The 18653-nt window shown below is 46.2% G+C and overlaps 2 protein-coding genes across 2 annotated transcripts; both read left to right on the forward strand.

Annotated features, from left to right (window-relative positions):
• Positions 1–4599: 4599 nt before the first annotated feature.
• Positions 4600–8749, forward strand: LOC112877367 (AT-hook motif nuclear-localized protein 10-like). Its single transcript, XM_025941660.1, has 6 exons — positions 4600–4956; positions 5243–5969; positions 6077–6129; positions 6975–7106; positions 7745–7906; positions 8004–8749. The coding sequence occupies exons 2-6, from the start codon at positions 5414–5416 to the stop codon at positions 8340–8342; spliced, it is 1242 nt and encodes a 413-aa protein (XP_025797445.1). The 5' UTR covers positions 4600–4956; positions 5243–5413; the 3' UTR covers positions 8343–8749.
• A 1170-nt stretch (positions 8750–9919) lies between these two features.
• LOC112876148 (3-hydroxyisobutyryl-CoA hydrolase 1-like) lies at positions 9920–15866 on the forward strand. Its single transcript, XM_025940196.1, has 14 exons — positions 9920–10117; positions 10930–11010; positions 11100–11168; positions 11751–11814; positions 11994–12073; positions 12161–12244; positions 13756–13840; positions 14221–14306; positions 14617–14738; positions 14816–14876; positions 14977–15075; positions 15184–15285; positions 15392–15433; positions 15555–15866. Exons 1-14 carry the CDS (start codon positions 10082–10084, stop codon positions 15690–15692), a joined length of 1149 nt encoding a protein of 382 aa, XP_025795981.1. The 5' UTR covers positions 9920–10081; the 3' UTR covers positions 15693–15866.
• The last annotated feature ends 2787 nt before the right edge of the window (positions 15867–18653 follow it).

An 18653-nucleotide genomic window follows, 5' to 3' on the forward strand; every position in this document is an offset into this window, starting at 1 on the left:
AGAACAAAAACCAGCGTCGCGGCGGCTGTCGTATCCGTGCGCGATCGCCGTCGCAGGTACGTCAGGCAGGAACGGTCGAACGGACGAGCACGATGCCATCTTGCCGACTGCCATGCCATCCGTCCACGTCCGTCCGTCCGCCCCAGCGCCAGCGTGGACTTCCTCCTCCCACAGGTCAAGGTCAACGCCCCGGGCCCACGCGCAGGGGGGTGGGAGCTGCCAGTCTGGCGTTCACGGCTCAGGCCGTTCCGACCAGCATGCAGGCTAGCAGTAGCAGGTGAGTTCTCCACACGCGAGAGAGAGAGAGAGAGAGAGAGAGAGAGAGAGAGAGAGAGAGACAGAGACCAAAGACCGGCACGTCCTGTCCGCGACTCTGCCGCTCTGCGCGGAACCGTTGGGACGGGATGGGACGAGCTCGCAGGTCGCAGCAGCTCCCGTCGCCTAGGCCGCAACCCCTGCTCTCGAGCGCTTTTGACGTGCCGCGCTGTCACATGCTATCCACAGATCACCCTCATCCCAACCAAAAGGAGGGGCGCTCCGCTCTCGACGATCCGTAGCAGGTACGACCGAGGGTAGCACGTAACAAATCCCGTCCCGGTCACCGCGTACGATATGGGTCGTGCCGATACGCTCGCTCCCTGCAGCACCCCACTCTCGGAAGCGACAGCAACAGGTTCTGGACAGAGAATTTCACGAAACACATTCAAGTAGTACAGCGCATTCTCGACTGCTAGCTTCCTCCGAAACGGAACGGAACGGAACGCTGTAGTGTACGAGGCGTGTGCTCATGGAAAAGTCATGCGGCCATGCTACCACGCCCACGCCGATCGAACGGATAGAAATCCTCTCCGGAGGCCCCTCTGTGCTAGCACTGCAGGCAGAGGAATTGATTTCAAGGTCACTCGCACGTGGGCCAGGTACGCGACGGGTCCACCCGTCAGCTACTCTGAATTCAATTCTCCCGTGGATCCGATCAGCGATTTTAAATGCTCGTGCTGCGTCGCCGTGGGATATTTTGCCGTTGGGGAGGGAGGCCCCGGGCCGGAGATCTGTGCACTGGCGTCTCTCTCTCTCTCTCTCTCTCTCTGGCGCCGCCCTCCTGTCCTGATTGAGGCGATCCCGAACTCTCGATCGCAATCAATTCCCCGCCCGCAGCGGCAACGGCAGGCCCGCCCGTCGCCCCCGCATCCTCGGAAACCGCACCGGCAGCGGGGCCCGCACATGTTCCTCGGCGGGCGGGGCGCTCACGTGACGGCCCCTGGAATCGTGGCCTCCTGGCCTTGTCCTCGGGCGACCCGGGGCCCCGCATGCCAGCCAGCCGGTCTCCCTCCCTCCCTCCCTCCCTGCGTGTGCTCGCGGCCAGCTCTCTGACCAGCCCCGCCGCGCTCCGCTGACTCTGACCGGCCACCGGTGCACGCGCTCCAGCAGCCTCGCCCACCGCGCCCGAGCCCTACCCGCCTCGCTGCCGCGCGGGCCCGGCACGCGCCGGCCCCGCCCGCCCGCCGAATGGCCGCGCTGGTACGTGTCCGTCCAAAGTACGCCGCCCTTTCTTTTCTTTCCTCCTCCTCCCTCCCGCGCAGAAATAAAAACCGGCGAGATGGCGGGAGTGGGAAAGGAAAGCTGAGCCCCCAAGGGAAAGCAAAAGAAAACGGGGGAAAACAATTTGGCCCCCCGTCCGATTGATTCCTTCCCCTCCCTTCCCCCCTAGCACGCCAAAAAAGACAAGCCTTTTTTTTCTAATCGCCCCCTCCTGCCTGTCGATAATACCGACAGCTGGATTAGCGGCGTAAACAATTCGGTCCTGGTCGCGCTGATTTGCGGCTGCGGCCGCCCGCGGCGTGCGTTTGGTGCCGTTGGATTGCCGTGCCGGAGTTTGGGCTGCCGGGGGGGAGAAAGGAAAACGGAAACTCACAACTGGTTTTTGAACAGGGAAATTAGCATCCGGCTACGACAACGACGACGACGACCGTGGTTTAATCTTTATATAAAATCCCTGGCTGGCTTGCTGGCTGCCCGACTCTAGTCGCATGCGAGTTTATTTGGCCGGCAGCCTGGGCCGTAAGCAGAGAACGGTTCCTTGTAGAGAAAATTTCTCAACGTTAGAAAATATATATATATATATGAAAAATTCTCCTCGCAAAAAAAATGAAAAATACATATAAAGCCCTTTAAACAAGATTTTTAACTTCTAGAATCGTTACAAAAATCCAATAGAATAGTTCTACAGGAAATTCGGAGAATTTCTAAATGAGGTCCAATTGGAAAATATAAGGTCGTGCCTAACTCTCTCCACTAGTTCATGCATTATTTGTGTATTCAATCAAAATGGTTATTCCTATAGCTCTGCCATTTCTTCTATGCTATAAAGCATGATAATCCTATTTTGGATATATCTTGTCTATGGATAATGCCATGTTGCAAATGAACCTTTCTTTACCAATGACGTGATCGGTTTTAGTAATTCACAGATGTTGATGGCTAGTTGCCACTTGTTCTTCATGCCGGATTGTTGTATATAGAAATCACAATTGTATGATAGGTAGTAATCATTTGTATTACCACACGTCGCACAAATGATATCAATCTAATTGGTTGTATTTTGTTGCTCAAAGTGTCAACCTATGCCCATCCTCGGAAAATAAAATGCAAGAATAACATGTCTCACTAAGGAGTATATAAAAACATCAAAAAGACTTAACAAAGTATGAAGTTGTTGGGGCAATTGATTAAATCCTCCCCCTTATACACAAGAGATACAAACTCTTTTCATCCTACTCGAGTCGATAATATATTGCTCCTAGTTTTTGTAGTAAACCAATGGCTTCACTAATTAGGCCAAAACTCGCAAGATCTTTTCAAACAGCAGCGCATTGCCATTAATTATCATATTATCATGATGCAATATAATGTTGTCATCTCATAAGGCATCTAATACCTTATGACCTATACATGTTCGCATGCCATTAATACATTGTTGGTTTCACCAATTTTGCGGAGGGTTACTTCTCCATGGACGTATCGTATAGTTTTTATAACTGTCATTCTTATCTTCAACAATATATAGACGTTGGGCCTTATGTCATTCATACACTGCTTATTCATGAGCTTTGTTTCCTTCTCTTGGTGTAACCGCCCTCCTCTCTTTTTGACGTGTATGTGTCGTGGCTCTCTCTCTACATCTTTATATTCTCGGCGGACGTTGTTAAAACATTCAAGGTTTTCTCTTCGGCAGACTGAGATAGTCGTCAAGGTATGTTCTCCTTCCTCTCCTCTCAACATCTCTATTTTCCTACCGAAGGGTATTTGAGTTTGCTAAATCATAGCCTTTCAAACCATACATGTGCCGCCTCCCACCCCTCCACCAATCATAGCTAACTATTAGAAAAACGACCTGTTATTCCAATCGTGTGCCATTCTTTTTATTGAGAAGCTTTACGGATCTAGGTTAAAAGCTTTTCTTCTTATTTTTCGTTGAACTTGTAATTTTTACTATATAGGTTCGCATGTAGTTTCATTTCATAATAGTTAATATTTCAAAACCATCTGCGTTTTATAAATTTCTATTACCGTGCAAGTATTGTTGAGTTAGAACTCAAGGAAAGTTGTCCACAAACAAGAAAAGTTTGGCTCTTGTTCTGTTCATAAGAACAATCACGGTTGCTCTCATGGCGGCAGTAATAGCTAGTTTTTTTATGATCGGCTAGTTAATTCGACTGTTATGCTATTTTTGTGCATTATTATTGAGAAGCAGGCTAGTTAACTAGTTAATTTGACTGTTGCACTGTTTTTGTGCATCTATTGTTGAGAAGTCTGCTACTCTAAGTTAAAAGTCATTTTCTAGTTTTTTTGGGTGAAATTACAATCTGTACCATATAGGTTCATAATATTTGATCATTCTAATCCGCCCCATCCTAAGTTCCTTTCAAACATTTGCGTTGTTTGCTGTTTAATTCGACTATTTGCTGTTTTTATGCATCTATTGTTGAGAAGCAGGCTAGTTAATTTAACCGTTTGCGTTGTTTTTGTGCATCTATTGTTAAGAAGTCTGCTAATCTAAGTTAAAGGCTATTTTCTAGTTTTTTGGTTGAATTGCAACTTTACCACGTAGGTTCATAATATTCCTAATCCGTCCATCCTAAATTCCTTTCAAAGCTGCCATGTCCATATCTTTGAGTGAGGGTTTGACGGTAGTTGTCCGCACGCAAGTATGGTTTGATTCTTGTCCACATGGTAAGGCTGGAGTACTTGGTGGTAGTAGGAGCATCATGGTAAACAAACTGGTGTTTTGCATCCTCCCTATCTTTTTTAAATGGCGTTTTGAATTTGGGGTAGGAGCTGGTATCGGCTTTTGTTTGTGTGCGTGTTTGCGGTGGAATGGTGGTGGATGGAGGAGTAAAAAGGTGGGAAAGCGTAGTTATGACTTGTCTCCCTTTCTCACGAACTCCGAGCCAAAAAGCGTCCCCACACCCTCCACCTCCGTCTTTATTGCTACCTTGCTGATACTAGCAGTAGTCATCAGCAGCGGAGGGAGGAGGAAGGTACACTGCATACAGCTCTCTCTCTCTCTCTCTCTCTCTCTACACGAGTCCACGCGTGTGTGTACGCGAAGCAAATTTCTTTCTTGCTTGCTTTTACCCTTTCTTTATTGGCCTCGCTTTTATTAATTTCCATTTCCCGTAATTTCCTCCTCCTTTTCCCACCTTGCTTCCTCTCCTCGCTTTGCTCTCTCTCTCTCCCACCCCTAGGCTGCAGCAAGGCTAGCTAGGCTCCCGTTCTCCCATCCAGCTCGTCCCCATTGCATGCGAAACAAGCAAGCAAGAGGTCAAGAGGAGCAGTGAGCGAGTGAGTGGCGTTTGGTGTGAAGTGAGGACTCGAGGAGGACGAAGCGAGCGAGAGGGAGTCATGGCATGGTGATGGACCTGCTGCTCCCCGCCGATCTAATCACTTTGCCCCTAGGTACCGTACAGGCGTGCGCGCAGGCATCAGTCACCTCCCCCTCCTAACTCTCACCTAATCTCCCCTCCTCTCTCTGCTTTCTCCTCCCCCAGCTTCTCCCTCCCTCCGAGCGAGCTGCTTTCTTGATTTTTTTATCGTCTCCTAGCTCCAGATTTTTAAAAATTATCTCTGGCGAGCAACCTAGCTAACTACTAGTAGCTCAGACTGAGGCCGTGCTTTCTCGCTTAATTTCCATGTTACCACTAGTGCTCTAGTCTTAGCTAAAGCCTTGCTGAGTGCCTTGCAGTGCTGGGAGGAGGAGGACAAGGTCTCTGATCAGCTGAGCTTGTCTGGTCAAAGCCGAGAGCTTTGTTGCGCTGCGAGTCCAAGCTCGACAGGACCACCGCCACTGTGAAGCACAGCGGCAGCGGCGACAAGACGAGGAGGCGGAAGCTGCCAAGCGGATAGATCTACGCAAATGGAGACCAAGGACGTGGCCCCGCTCCCCGCCACCACCGCCGCCGGCGCCGCCGCGCCCGTGCCCGCACCGGCCTCTCAGCCGCCGCCGTCTTCTATGCCACCGCCGCAGCAGCAGCACCAGCAGCCTCCGCCGCTGCCGTTCGCGCAGCAGCAGGCGGCTCAGGCGCCGTCGCCTGCGGCGCCCATGCCCGGCGGCATGCGCCTCTCGTTCGACCAGATGGCGGGGAAGACGGAGCACCACCACCACGCGGCGCCCATGCTGTACGCGCCGCCGCCGCAGTCCGCCGCGGGAGCGGCAGGCGCGCCGGGGGGCAATGTGCTGGGCATGGGCGAGCTGATGCGCAAGAAGCGCGGGCGGCCGCGCAAGTACGCGCCCGACGGCAGCATGGCCCTGGCGCTGGCCCCCATCTCCTCCGCCTCCGCCGGCGGCGCCGCGGCACCCGGCCAGCAGCAGCACGGCGGGTTCTCCATCAGCAGCCCCCCGTCCGACCCCAACGCCAAGCGCCGCGGTAGGCCCCCAGGCTCCGGCAAGAAGAAGCAGTTCGAAGCCCTGGGTACGTTTTCTTCTCCCGTGCTCAGTTTCCTACCATGGCGCTCCTTCCTGTGCACGTCTCGTCGGTTAAATCTCACCAGCGTTGCGCTCGTGCCTCCTCTCGTGCAGGTTCTTGGGGCATCGCCTTCACCCCTCACATCCTCACCGTCAAGGCCGGCGAGGTAAGATTCACAGATCTCGTTCAACTTCCAAACGTTTTGCTGCATCTTGGTCGCCGTCTATGGGTGTAGATCTGCGAGTCCGCGCATCTCCTTGTGAGCGCGCCTGTGTGGCCTTCTTGCCAGAATGCCAGGTCACCGGTGTTGTGACCTTTGTGCTCTGTTCTGCCATGCCGTTGCGAAGCCCGGCAGGTTGCGAGCTCGCGTGGGTGTCCGTAAGATTCCCAGCACGGCTGTCAGTTGACCGGCCCCACGGTCAGCGGCGGCAGGCTGGTACTAGTGGGTGGTGCACACTCGTCACTCCTGATCCAGACTGATAGTCCAGTGCTGGCAGTACGACCCTGAAATCTGCGTTGTACGGTGAGGGGATACAAGCAGCGACACCTTTTGGTTGCTCTAGTATTCACTCGAGTGAGAGAGTGAACCGTGAACTGTGCATGGTAAATAGCTGGGTGAAACAAATGCTCATACTGATCAAACTACTCTGGCAAGTATGGTAGCAAATGCTATTCTCTGTTGCTGTATTTGTGACCTGGTGCTTCATAATTTGATAGATCTTGCGTATTTACCTGCATTTACTTTGACTGTTGTTTGAATTGGAGTACTTCTGTGCATCCTCAACATTTGCCTTCAGCAAGCCGCTTAGAATTGTTCTATACAAGCTGTTAGCTATTAGCCAATTGTATAGCATGGTACAAGACCAAGGCATGTTTTTTTTTCTTTCTTTTGGAGTCGGTTGGACCTTTGTTTCGTACCAATTTATTCTTTACTAGTACCAGCTATTTCTTCATTTATTTTCAGTTGATTAACACTTGCATTTCCGTTCTGAAATGTCTGCTTCTTGGCAGGATGTTGCATCCAAAATAATGACGTTCTCACAGCAAGGCCCTCGCACAGTCTGCATCCTTTCTGCTAATGGTGCAATTAGCAATGTAACTCTTCGGCAGCCTGCTACATCTGGTGGATTAGTTACTTATGAGGTATGTTGTACTGTTCTCGTGCTAACGGAAATTATGACATTCTAAAGTACTAAATAATGGGCTCGACATTGATTTATTTGTTATGATTTTATGACCGATTTCTTTATTGGAAATATATGTTTTTTTACTTAGCTTCAGAACAGTACGTGAATCTCAAAATGCCTTCTCCAATGTTTTATAGAATATGTCACTGGTCCATCTTGCACTTTGTACTTCATCTAACAATTTGGCAGGTTGATGAGAATGCCACCAGGTTGGTGGGAAACAAGGTCTTTATGACTTTTGGTTAAAGTATATATTATTGTTGGCTTCTTCATCCTGTCTTTGGTCATCTGAAATTAGGGATTGAAAAGCACAGCAATTTATAAGTTTCTCAGTTGTTTTTCTTCCTCTTGTGATTGGATTTTAACTGTGCTGAAAATTTGGAACTTTGATGATGTGAATGCAAAGGAGATCGGATGCCATATGACAATAGGTCTAGTTGGTGCTTGTGTAGAAATGCCACTTCAGAAAATTCAGAGTCTGAAGCTAAAGGACTTACTTTGAGCAATTAACTGAACAAATTACGCATGATATAAATTACTCCACTTGACAATGGTATGCTTTCGTCTTCTGATGGTGTACAATTTCTTGTGCAGGGCCGCTTTGAGATCATCTCACTATCTGGTTCTTTCCTGCTCGCGGAGGATGGTGACACTCGCAGCAGGACTGGTGGTTTAAGTGTCGCACTCGCAGGATCTGATGGACGAGTTCTTGGAGGATGTGTTGCTGGAATGCTCATGGCAGCAACTCCTGTTCAGGTTTGATCAGCTTGTAGACTTTCTTCCTCCTAGCTGACATTTGTTTGCTTTATTCGCTGACCACTTTGTACGTCTACCTGTGTTTGATTGTCATCAGGTTGTGGTGGCCAGTTTCATTGCAGAGGGCAAGAAATCAAAGCCAGCCGAGGCGCGGAAGGTCGAACCAATGTCTGCTCCTCCACCACAGATGCCTACCTTCGTGCCACCTCCTGTGGCCACCAGCCCTCCGTCGGAGGGCACATCCAGTGCATCATCTGATGACTCTGGCAGCCCGATCAACCACAGCGCCATGCCCTTCAACCACTCCGGCCAGCACCAGCACCAGCACCCTCACCAGCACCAGCACATGCCGCCTGCCTACGCGTCCGGTGGCTGGTCCCTCTCGGCGCACCAGCAGAACAGGCATGACTCTGACATGAAGATGATGTCGAACTAACACCGCTCAACCTTAAGTGCCCCATTTCTTGGTTGGGCTGGAGAGGAAGCTGCTGATGGTTGATTGGTACTGCTGCTATGGATGATCCTTTCGCGTCGTCTGCTCTGATCGGTGGTGACGGTGTATCTGCTATAGCTAAGCCAGCTAGGAGAGTAGGGTTCATGGTCTCACCTGCTGTTGTTTCCCCGAGTAAGATTAATTTAATTCGAATTAGCCGCTGTTGTAATGCTGTAGCTTTGTCCTAAAAGTCTGTCAGTCAACCCCTAACGTGAGTTGTGATGGATGCCTGATGAGATCTTCACCTCCTAGGCTAGTTAAACTACCATTCTCTAGTGTTATGGATCATGGATTTACTTGAATGCTTCGGTTTAATTCGGGATGGTACCCTGTTTTGCTTTGTTCTCTTATATTCTGCTGCTTATCATGTGTGCATTTTTACTGGAGCATTCATTTGTGGGATGTGACTGACGGCCATGAGGAATTTTGTGATTCTGCTACGTCAAAATGAGGTTCGGTACTGTGTGAGCTTTGAAGTTCGCTGAAGAGTCCACCAGTTTTACAGAAATGTGTTTATTCAGTCATTCTGTGATCTGTCCGGCGGTATGGATGGAGAGAGATCGCTCCACTGCCAGTTTGCCGATCGGGTTCCGTCATTGCCGTTCAGGACGCTACAGTAATTTGTTTTGGGGTTTAGAGCAGGGAGAATTGGGATTTGGGAATTGCGAGCAGATAGCGATAGTGTCCGTCGTTGCTCATCTCAGTGTTCGCAAAGTCCAAGCCGATCCATGTGAGAAAACGCGCACCTAGAAAGACTACCGGTGCATTTTACTAGTTGATTTTTCTGACTAAAGATCTGTTTGAATAGCCTAAAGTTAAAATTAAAGATCTATTTAGATAGCCTAAAATTAAAATTAAATGCTAAACTTTAGCACCTATTAGCACTCGTTACTTTTGCAGTCGTCCCCGCACCTTAGGCCAATGTTAGCGTTCGCAAAGTCCAAGCCGATTCATGTGAGAAAACGCGCACTTAGAAAGAGCGCAAAGTCCAAGCCGATTCTTGCCAATGTCTCGTTTCGAAGTTCAAGGGGATAAATTAGATTCACCAAAAACTTTCGAGTCGAAGTCATGTTGCAAGGGGAGTTCTTGCATGGAGGTTACTGAGCACATGAGTACATGACGCGACGCCTTCATGATCGGCGGCTTACCATGGCCCCTTTGACCGCCGTTGGCATCTTGCACGCCGGCTTCCTTTCCACCGTCGCCCAGCGACCGTCGCCCAGCGCCTTGCCGCCATCCCCGCAATCGCCGCCAGGCTGGGGAATTCTAAGGTCAACTGCTAGAGCCGCATAGACCCGCTCCCGTGGCGGCGGCAGACGTAAGTTTTTTTCCCCTTCCTTTGACCGAAACTGCTCTGTGGTGATTTTATCCAGGGGTTGACCACTCATAATAGAGCAATTCGGGTGATTGGTGCCCATGGGCTTTGGAATCTGTCCAACCTGGCCCGTGGGCCGCCGGTTGCGACGACGTGGCTTTCGTATCCTTCCTACCGAGTATGGCCGCCGGCCGTTCGTCGTGATCCCGTGGAGAGTTTTCCTCCTACTCCTCCACTCTTTCGTGAGACTCCACCAGGCAGTCTAGTCTTCTCGTCTTCCTCCTCTGGGTGTCCCGTCCCGTCCCCTCCCATTCGGGAGCCTCCAGCTCCGTCCTCGAGCCGCTTGCCTGCCCAGCCCGTGGAAGTAATGGCCTCGCTGCCTCCCGGCGCCGACTCCGACCAGGTCCGGCCCCCTTTCCCCACTTGAGTCTCCAAGTCGTTCACTAGCTACTGATCGATCGATTTCGCTAGCTGTAGGATCGTTGCCTGCGTCATCTTCTGCCGAACTAGTAGTCCAGGAATGGTTAATTCGTCGTGCTTTGAAGGATTTAAAAACCATGCTGGAGTGATAGTAGCCATTACCCAGCGGGTCATATTGTAATTCTGGCGTTAATTGACTTGACCCTTTGTCCTGTCTATACGTAGTTCTGAGATCCAATCAGGTTGGTGAGATTTCAGGAAACAGTCAATCGTGGAGTGTTGCTATTGCTTGTGACGATGGTCTGTTTTTACAACAGTTCACACTCGTCATTGTCGAGTGTCATGCCTCCTGTGATCTGTATTATTTCTGTAATCTGTGTATCAGGTTATTAGAAACTGCTGAATTGGAGCGATTTCTCAAAGACATTAGGCAAATCCCCAGCAATTGCATTCCTTTTCAAGGAATTATGGCTCGGCCTGGAGCTAAATGATTTCGAAGAAATAATGGTTGGGGGGGGGGGGGGGGGTTCATAGATACTTAGATGTGGGGACTGAAATTCTCATTTTGAAGAGGAGGCGAGCCGGCCGGCCTACCAGCTCGCAGACGTAGGAAGGGTTTTATCACCGACCGAACTGCGTCAAAAAAGTTGCGATCAGAAAGGTTTCTATCCAGACCATGTATCTGGAAAGCGCCGGTTCGATTCTGGATCGTGACATGAATTTACTGTAACAACCGTCTAATGGGTTTTTTTATACCAGAAAAGTAAAAAGTTCTTCCTATCCTCTATTTGCCAGCTTTTGGTAGAAGAAAATGGCTCTACACGGACACTGATTATGAACAGGCCAAAGCAGCTGAATGCACTCTCCTCCACAATGGTATTTTTTGAGAGTTCAGTAGTACTTTTGAGTACCTGAATTTACTGTTGGAATAGTGGGAGCAGGATGATGTTGCTTTCATGTTGCAGATTATGGGACTCTTGAGGTGTTTCACTGCTTACGAGAAAGATGATAAAGTTAAATTGTTGATTATGAAGGTACCTGATGCAACTGTGTTTCTATTATCATTTAATGTTGATGTGATTAAACTTGGAATATATATATATATATATATATGTATATATGTCTTGTTTTCTGCTCTTGTAATCTGAGCTGACTACTTGGGTACACTCTATTGCTGAGCACATGGTAATAGAAATTACCGAGTAATAAGGCAGTAACAGAGAACATGATAGCCTAATTATTCTCTAAAAACAAATCAAGAACACAGAGTCTGATGTGATTATTCTGTTCTGAAGCATGTTTATTCTGCTTGATTGAAGTGCATGATTCTTAGATAACTTATGTGGCACGGATGCTTTTTGTTGCCCTAACCCTTGAATAAAAGTTATTTGCAAATTTAACCGCTTGTCTTTTTTGTGTTTATATATTGAGAGTCTAACTTCTTAAAATACCTTCTCCACTTACCCGGAGCTTACTTTGTCTTACTTTCTTTTAGCCATTTCTCATTTCTTTCTCTTAGATTGATATAATCATCATTCATCACCATCTCTTCATCTCCTTGGTGCATTCAGTTGCTACTGTTGTTTGTTATTCTATCAACCATCATTTGCTTTCAGGGGAAAGGAAGAGCATTTTGTGCTGGAGGTGATGTTGCTGCAGTTGTCCGGGCTATAAACAATGGTATTTAGAGCTTAAGCTCATCTCTGTGATATCAAAAATCCAGAATGGATTGCTTTCTATGTTTTTCGCCATCTTCTGTTACCTTGCGTAATGCCTGTGACTGTTATCATGTAGCATATGGATATAATCTTGTTCCACATGTTTGGTTGACTGTATTTTGTATCTAATTCATGAATCAGGCAGCTGGAAATATGGTGCTGATTTCTTCCGAAATGAATTTTTGTTAAACTACATCATCGCAACTTATAGCAAACCTCAGGTGAGCCACACCCTTTCAAAGTTTTTCTCCATGTAACAATTAAATTTTCTATTCCTTGCCTCTAAGGGCTAGACCATTTGATTGTAGGTTTCTCTTCTTGCTGGAATTGTTATGGGTGGAGGCGCTGGTGTTTCTTTACATGGAAGGTTTCGAGTTGCGACCGAAAACACGGTATATACTATTAATCAAATTCAAGTGATATTTTTGCTTCCTTCGTTATTCATGTCTTCTAAGATGGGCTGGTGCACAAAAAGTTTGCATACCATGATGCAGCTTGAGATCTTCTTGTTTAAGGTTCTGCTGAATGTTGCTCCATCCTTAAATAACCTAGAGTTAGATGGGGTTCGGCTGCTGAGGAACTACAACTGAGTTGTGCTCGAGAAACACAATATGCTACTTAAGCTCGCTCATTTATATAAGTTACTATGGTGGTATTCAGAGTGCTTGCTCATATTTTAATCCCATGTTGTACGGTCATCTAATCGAACCTAGTCGCCATGGCACCGATAAGGTGATTAGTCGAGATTAGTCGTTGATTAGGCTGATTAGTCAAGCTTAGTCGAGCCTAGTCGTCTGTATAGTCGTTCTGTACATCTAGGACCGATATGATATGTATACTATACAGTACATAGTATATAGCAAGCATTAACACCACAAATTTTGGCGGGAGCTCCTAGGCAGCGGGTATCTCCTAGCAGCGGGGAGCCATGGAGCTCATGGGCGTTTCCTTGGTGGTGGCGTGCTCCTGGGTGGCTGGATGCGCCAGTGGGCGCGCCTTTGGCGGGCGGGTGGCGGCCTGTATTTTGGCGGGCGGACGGGCGTGTCCACGCGTGTGTTCTAGCGGGCTTTTTGTGGTGAGGTGGCTTGGCAGCACTTGCAACTGTTAGATATATACCCAAAACCTAATAGGCCTAACTGCCAGCCTAGTAGCCCACCAACCAATTGCCGAGGACCATGATCAGACTCTCAAATCTGATCGTTTTCAAGCCTAATAGGATGACTAATCACGGTTAGTCGACGACTAACCGGACGACTAGGTTTCTAGTCGCTCAGACCTAGTCGCTAGCCCTTATCGGTAGCAAGGGAGCGATAAGCCTGACTAATCGCGACTAATCGCAATTAGTCGGACGACTAGAAAACATTGTTTTAATCTACATGAGTCGTAGTTGTTACATGACACTGAAATGTCGGATACCAAGTTCTGGAGGCTAGATTTCTCGTTGACTCATGCATAGTTGATGTTATAATTAGTTCATAGAGAATAGCAGTGCTTTAAAGTTAAGACATGGAAGGAGGGCTGCCTATCATTTAGAATAACATTTTACAGGTTTTATCCTCAAATATACTTACTTGTGCCTTAGATTTATAAGAAAGGAAAGGAGAAAAGAAATAACTTTGAACAGAAGAAACCCAGAGTGCAACTATAGGGTAGAAAAACAATTCTTCTGCATGTGGGTTCTTGTGGCTTTACCCAGCACAATCTTTTGTACCTCTTTTGATGAATTTAGGCCTGATTTTTTTTTTGCGAGCAGGCTTCAATTGTCATACTGACTTTCTTTTCATGTGAGCTTGATCTATGCTAGTAGTTTTATTCATTTGGAATTTGTAGAATCTAGCTTGAATTTTTCTTATAACCAGAATACTTTCAAAGTTTCAAGTGCAATAGTTTGATATTCATGCAGGTTTTTGCAATGCCAGAGACGGCATTGGGACTCTTTCCAGATATAGGGGCTTCTTATTTTCTGTCTCGGCTACCTGGTTTCTATGGTTGTTCTTTTCTCTCTTCTTTATTTAGTTGAAGTGCATGGAACCATATCATTGTGATTTGTATTGGTGTTGCTGGATATTATTCACAACCCTGAACTGTGATGCATTCTCGTATTCACCTTTGCAGTTTTGGAATGGTCATGTGCTTATTTGATTTTGAACAATAGTGCTTGTGCAATTGGTCTCTGGAATCATGAAAGTGAATTTGTATACATAATCGTAGAAAGGAACATAGGTGTCAAGATTTCTGATTGTCTATTTAAGTTTATTGGTTCTACTAGATTAATTAGCTTAATGGAGCGAGGGAAACTTTTTACTCTTTTAGATGATGCAAAGATATCTTCAGTTGTTCCTAAACTTTTATCATGTCTTTTCTCCAGGAGAGTATGTTGCTCTTGCCGGTGCAAGATTGGATGGTGCGGAAATGCATGCGTGTGGTCTGGCAACTCATTTTGTCCAGTTAAATGTAGGTTCATTATTAATTTGAATTCTAACTCATGGCTTTAGCATCACCTTGCCCCTTTTGTTTTACATTCATGGAACAGAAGTTGAACAATGTAGCTGTCGACATTTCCCCCAAAGAAAATGTAGCTGTCATTTTTTGCTTTCAATATTGATATTTACTGTTCCATTTGTGGTTTTATTATTTCATATATCGTGCATCGTGACCTCATTAATCTAGCAATTGCATGCTCTCAATGATGTTGCCTACATCCTAAGTCTGTGTATGTGTTATATCTGTCTATAATCCCTAGTAAATACTCTTCTTTCCACAGAGGCTGCCATTACTGGAGGAATCACTTAAAAAGGTGGACACCTCCAATCCTTTTGCTGTGTGTGGTATTATTGATCAATTTTCTCATCAGCCACCATTGAAAGAAAACAGCTCTCTGAATAGGTAAGACTGCTCTGATTGAATGACTGCATTATCCTAACTCATTATTTGTTAATTTTAATTTTTTTGGGGCTCCGCAGGCTGGAAATCATCAACAAATGCTTTTCTAAAAGAACAGTTGAAGAAATCATATCCGCTCTTGTGAGTTGTGTTACAGTTTTCTTTATTGACGGAAGAGTCGTGTTCGGCTTCTATGGATTCACCTGTTTACCGCTGCTAAATTAGTATTTATTTTTGTCAGGAACAAGAAGCTTCAAATTCAGCTGATGAGTGGGTTGCAGCTACAATCCAGTCCTTGAAAAAGGCTTCTCCGACCAGTCTGAAAATCTCCCTGAGATCGGTATCCCTCAGAAATTTACCCATCTTTAAAACTATATTATTATAGTCTACTGTCTTAGTGTGCCCATGGCTGTATGGTTGTTTCATTATTCTGAAACTCTGGTTTTAGATAAGAGAAGGGAGAACTCAAACTGTTGGGGAGTGCTTGCGTCGGGAATATAGAATGGTTTGCCATGTCATGCGTGGTGACTTCAGCCGTGACTTTTTTGAGGTAAATATAGATATCCTCAATACCTTTCATGTTCAATCAAGATCTCTATACTTTTTCTTCTTTGTGGGGCAAGATGTCTACACTTAAGATTCAATTCCTGTTGCAGGGATGCAGGGCTATACTGGTAGATAAAGATCGCAACCCAAAGGTACAGATAACCTCATATTTCAAACATGGTCCTTCAAACATTGATCAGGATCTATTACAGATGGCTAATTTCATCTGATATAACCTTTGAATTCTGGTGGGGTTTTTTGGGTTAATTGCAGTGGATGCCTCCAAGGTTGGAACAAGTGCATGATGAGGCGGTTGAACAATATTTCTCCAGAATCAATGACCCACAGTGGGAAGATTTGAACCTACCTGCCAGGCGTTCCCATGGAAGAAATATTGAGTCCAAGATTTGATTGGAAGTATTAAGGCAAAGAGTTGAACGGAGCCTCGGTGGCTATCTAGAATAACAACATCGTCTAGTGCGATGTGTCATGACTAGGACTACTGATAAAATAAAGCTTAATATATGTCTTGCAGGTCAAACTCTTATTACAGAATCGTTTCAAAGAAAAACTTTTATTACAGAAGACTTCTCTCTTGGTCAGATCTTGCTTAACCTTGTGCGTTATCGCCCCATCGTCTTATCGGTGGAAGACCACTCGTTTATTAATATGTTGCGTGGGGGTGATACCGTGATAGCCTGTGAGCTTTCTACACTGCCCACTGTCAGATGGGCGCGTAGGCCTGTGGAGTTGGCCCATGTACGGCCCACGATGCTTAAATCTCCCCACTGCCATTTCTAGGCTAGGTGTAGCCTGAAGCTAACATTCCCAGAGGCGGCTGTTACTGTTAGTGGTGTTGGTAAGACAGGTTGGAGAGATCATCCATGCAACCCAAGAGACGATCTCTATCCAGTACAGTATGGGGGCCGTCACTTTCTCGACTGCTTTTAACCGCGCCATAGCGACCACTCCTTTTCCCCCCACCCTCTATCCAAACAGCGCTAGCAAATTAGCAATAGGAACCGACTAGTCATGGCGTATCAAATCTGCATCAGATACACAGGACTCCTACGCCGCATGGTTATCTGGCTCGTATAAAATCAGTCAGGGTCACGACTCACGAGCTCCATAAAAAAGTCTCCCTCTTGCTTTCTCCTTGGCGCGTACAGCTCCACCTCACAAACCGCGCTTTTCTCTTAGCCGTCGGCATCCTCGGTGGATTCTTTTATCTTTCTCTTTTTACCTTTTCTTTTCTTCAGAGAGAGAAAAAAAACGGTTTCGCCTTTTTTTTTTTTACTGTGGTTCCGCCGAGATTCCTTATTCTCGTCTAATGCTGTCCTCTTTTTTACTTTTGGGTTCTTGTGTTGTACAGTATATGTTCCACTAGAGGTGCAGCATATAGGTCCAAGACGTGCGAGTAATGTGTTCATATATGATAAGTATGTTTAATGTATACGAGTGTCTGCGTCTATACGCTTTTATATAACTTAAGTTAGATTGGATATAAGTTAATCCTGTATAATGGCGTAGTAGTTGCACGTATAAATTAACCCGGCCGATCTGCTAACAACAAGCAAGTCCATGAAACGAAACACATCTCAACGATCGAATCGAAATTAAATCTCCGGCGGTCCCAGCCGCTACCTGCAGGACCACCCAGCACCAACTAATTCATTCAGTTAAGCATTGCTTGCTTCCCCTGGCAGCCTAGCTGCTGCACCAAGAGCTGCTTCTGATATTTCCCTTTCAGCGGCATGTCCTTTCTTCTCAGCTGCTCTCGCCGCTCTGCATTTATCGCCTCTGCTCCGCCACGGTTGGAGACTCGAAAGCTATTCATTTTTTTCTTGTTCATGATGTGCAAACTGAGCGCCAGAATCGTGTTTCGTGTGCGTGCGAGAGAGAGCGAACAATACCGCTGAACTCCACTACTGTAGATGGTTTAACGTCACGGTCTCACAGAGCTGAGCTAGGCGTGCCTAGGAACACCCAGCTGAGCTAGACTTTCAAGTCACCTCACCACACGAACAAGCTAGCAACACTATTTGTTTTCAACTTTTCATATATGGTCGCAAAAATCCTTCAGGTCCGAAAGATGGGAACTTCTTGGAGAGAAGATAGCTAGGAATTTTTATGAGTGGAAATGTTTTGCCCATCACTCATGAAAAGATAGGAGTCTCAGGTTGGGGACTTGGAGAAGTGATCGGAGAAGCTTCGTCCGGTCAGTCGAATACGTACAAGTACAGGCTGCTAGTGTGTATCATTACTTGATATGATCTGCCAGATCATTACTGGGTTTGATATCGTGTGCTGCCGAGCCGCACCAGCTAGCATCTTTCGGTAGTATACAGTTGTGTACCCTGTATCATATACGTACACAAGTGGGGACGCACATTGAGGTGAAAGCGTATGTACATGCCTTTCTACGAAAAGGAAATTGTTTCTTTGCACATCCCAAATACATACAGACTTCGAAATTGCCGTAAGGCATAGAAAAGACAGACTTCTATTTTGCGGAAATAACATTTCATATTTGTCCGCTTTTCCTTTCAATTCATTTTTAGAGTTATTCATTGTTGAGGATTTTCACATCTAGCTAGTTAGTACCCAACATGGAATAATGATATATGGAGAGAACACCTAGAGAATTTCACCATTTTTTTTCATATCAGTTAGGTATCGAATCTAAAGCTTAAGTGTTTGCACCTTGCTGTACTTTTGAAGTAGTTGATGCATATAAACGGTGTCTGCTAAATTTAAACATTTTTTTTTTGCGAGTGACCAATGATCACCAGTCTTCTTTTTACCTTTTTCCTCAAATAGCCAAGTTTTTCCTTTTTGCCTAATTAAGGCATTTCCGGAGAGTTATTTACTAAGTGGCTAGTGGTTTTTGGTTGAGCAATGTTGGTTATTGGGGATTTTATCCCCCCTCAGGAGTCTGTCCAAAACAGACTACAAACCCTTGTCCATTTGAGAGAAATAATTAAGAAAGACAGTAACCCTCATGAATTTGACAAAACACACGGACAATGTTGTTTCCGAAATCAGGTTTGCTACACTCATTCCAGGAGGAGTAATGAAAACAGAAGTTGGTCCAAGAAAATTAACATATATAAGTCAAAATTTACAGTTAAATTCAAGCATGAAAATAACGAAGGCTAACAATTCGGCATCTTACTACAACTATTTAGTCCATATATAGCCACTTATGTCACTTTCTACCGTGACCGACATAGGTATACTACATCTCTTAGTTTTATTTTCTTATTGTCAAGCTACTTAGCTACACCTAACATCATGACGTTTCTCCTTGACCATCGATTCACCGCCGTACCTATAAAGAAATGCGGTCTGCCAAAAAAAAAAGCAGGAGGT

Source organism: Panicum hallii, chromosome 9 (assembly GCF_002211085.1).
Source record: "Panicum hallii strain FIL2 chromosome 9, PHallii_v3.1, whole genome shotgun sequence".
NCBI lineage: Eukaryota > Viridiplantae > Streptophyta > Magnoliopsida > Poales > Poaceae > Panicum > Panicum hallii.

Bases quoted from the DNA above. Each gene is read 5' to 3' on its own strand.
- LOC112877367 (XM_025941660.1), top strand. From the start codon at position 5,414: ATGGAGACCAAGGACGTGGCCCCGCTCCCCGCCACCACCGCCGCCGGC. The intron at 5,970-6,076 runs GTACGTTTTCTT...CCTCTCGTGCAG, and splicing joins GAAGCAGTTCGAAGCCCTGG to GTTCTTGGGGCATCGCCTTC. The intron at 7,107-7,744 runs GTATGTTGTACT...TTTCTTGTGCAG, and splicing joins GTGGATTAGTTACTTATGAG to GGCCGCTTTGAGATCATCTC.
- LOC112876148 (XM_025940196.1), top strand. From the start codon at position 10,082: ATGGCCTCGCTGCCTCCCGGCGCCGACTCCGACCAG. The intron at 10,118-10,929 runs GTCCGGCCCCCT...TCTATTTGCCAG, and splicing joins CCGGCGCCGACTCCGACCAG to CTTTTGGTAGAAGAAAATGG. The intron at 15,434-15,554 runs GTACAGATAACC...GGTTAATTGCAG, and splicing joins ATAAAGATCGCAACCCAAAG to TGGATGCCTCCAAGGTTGGA.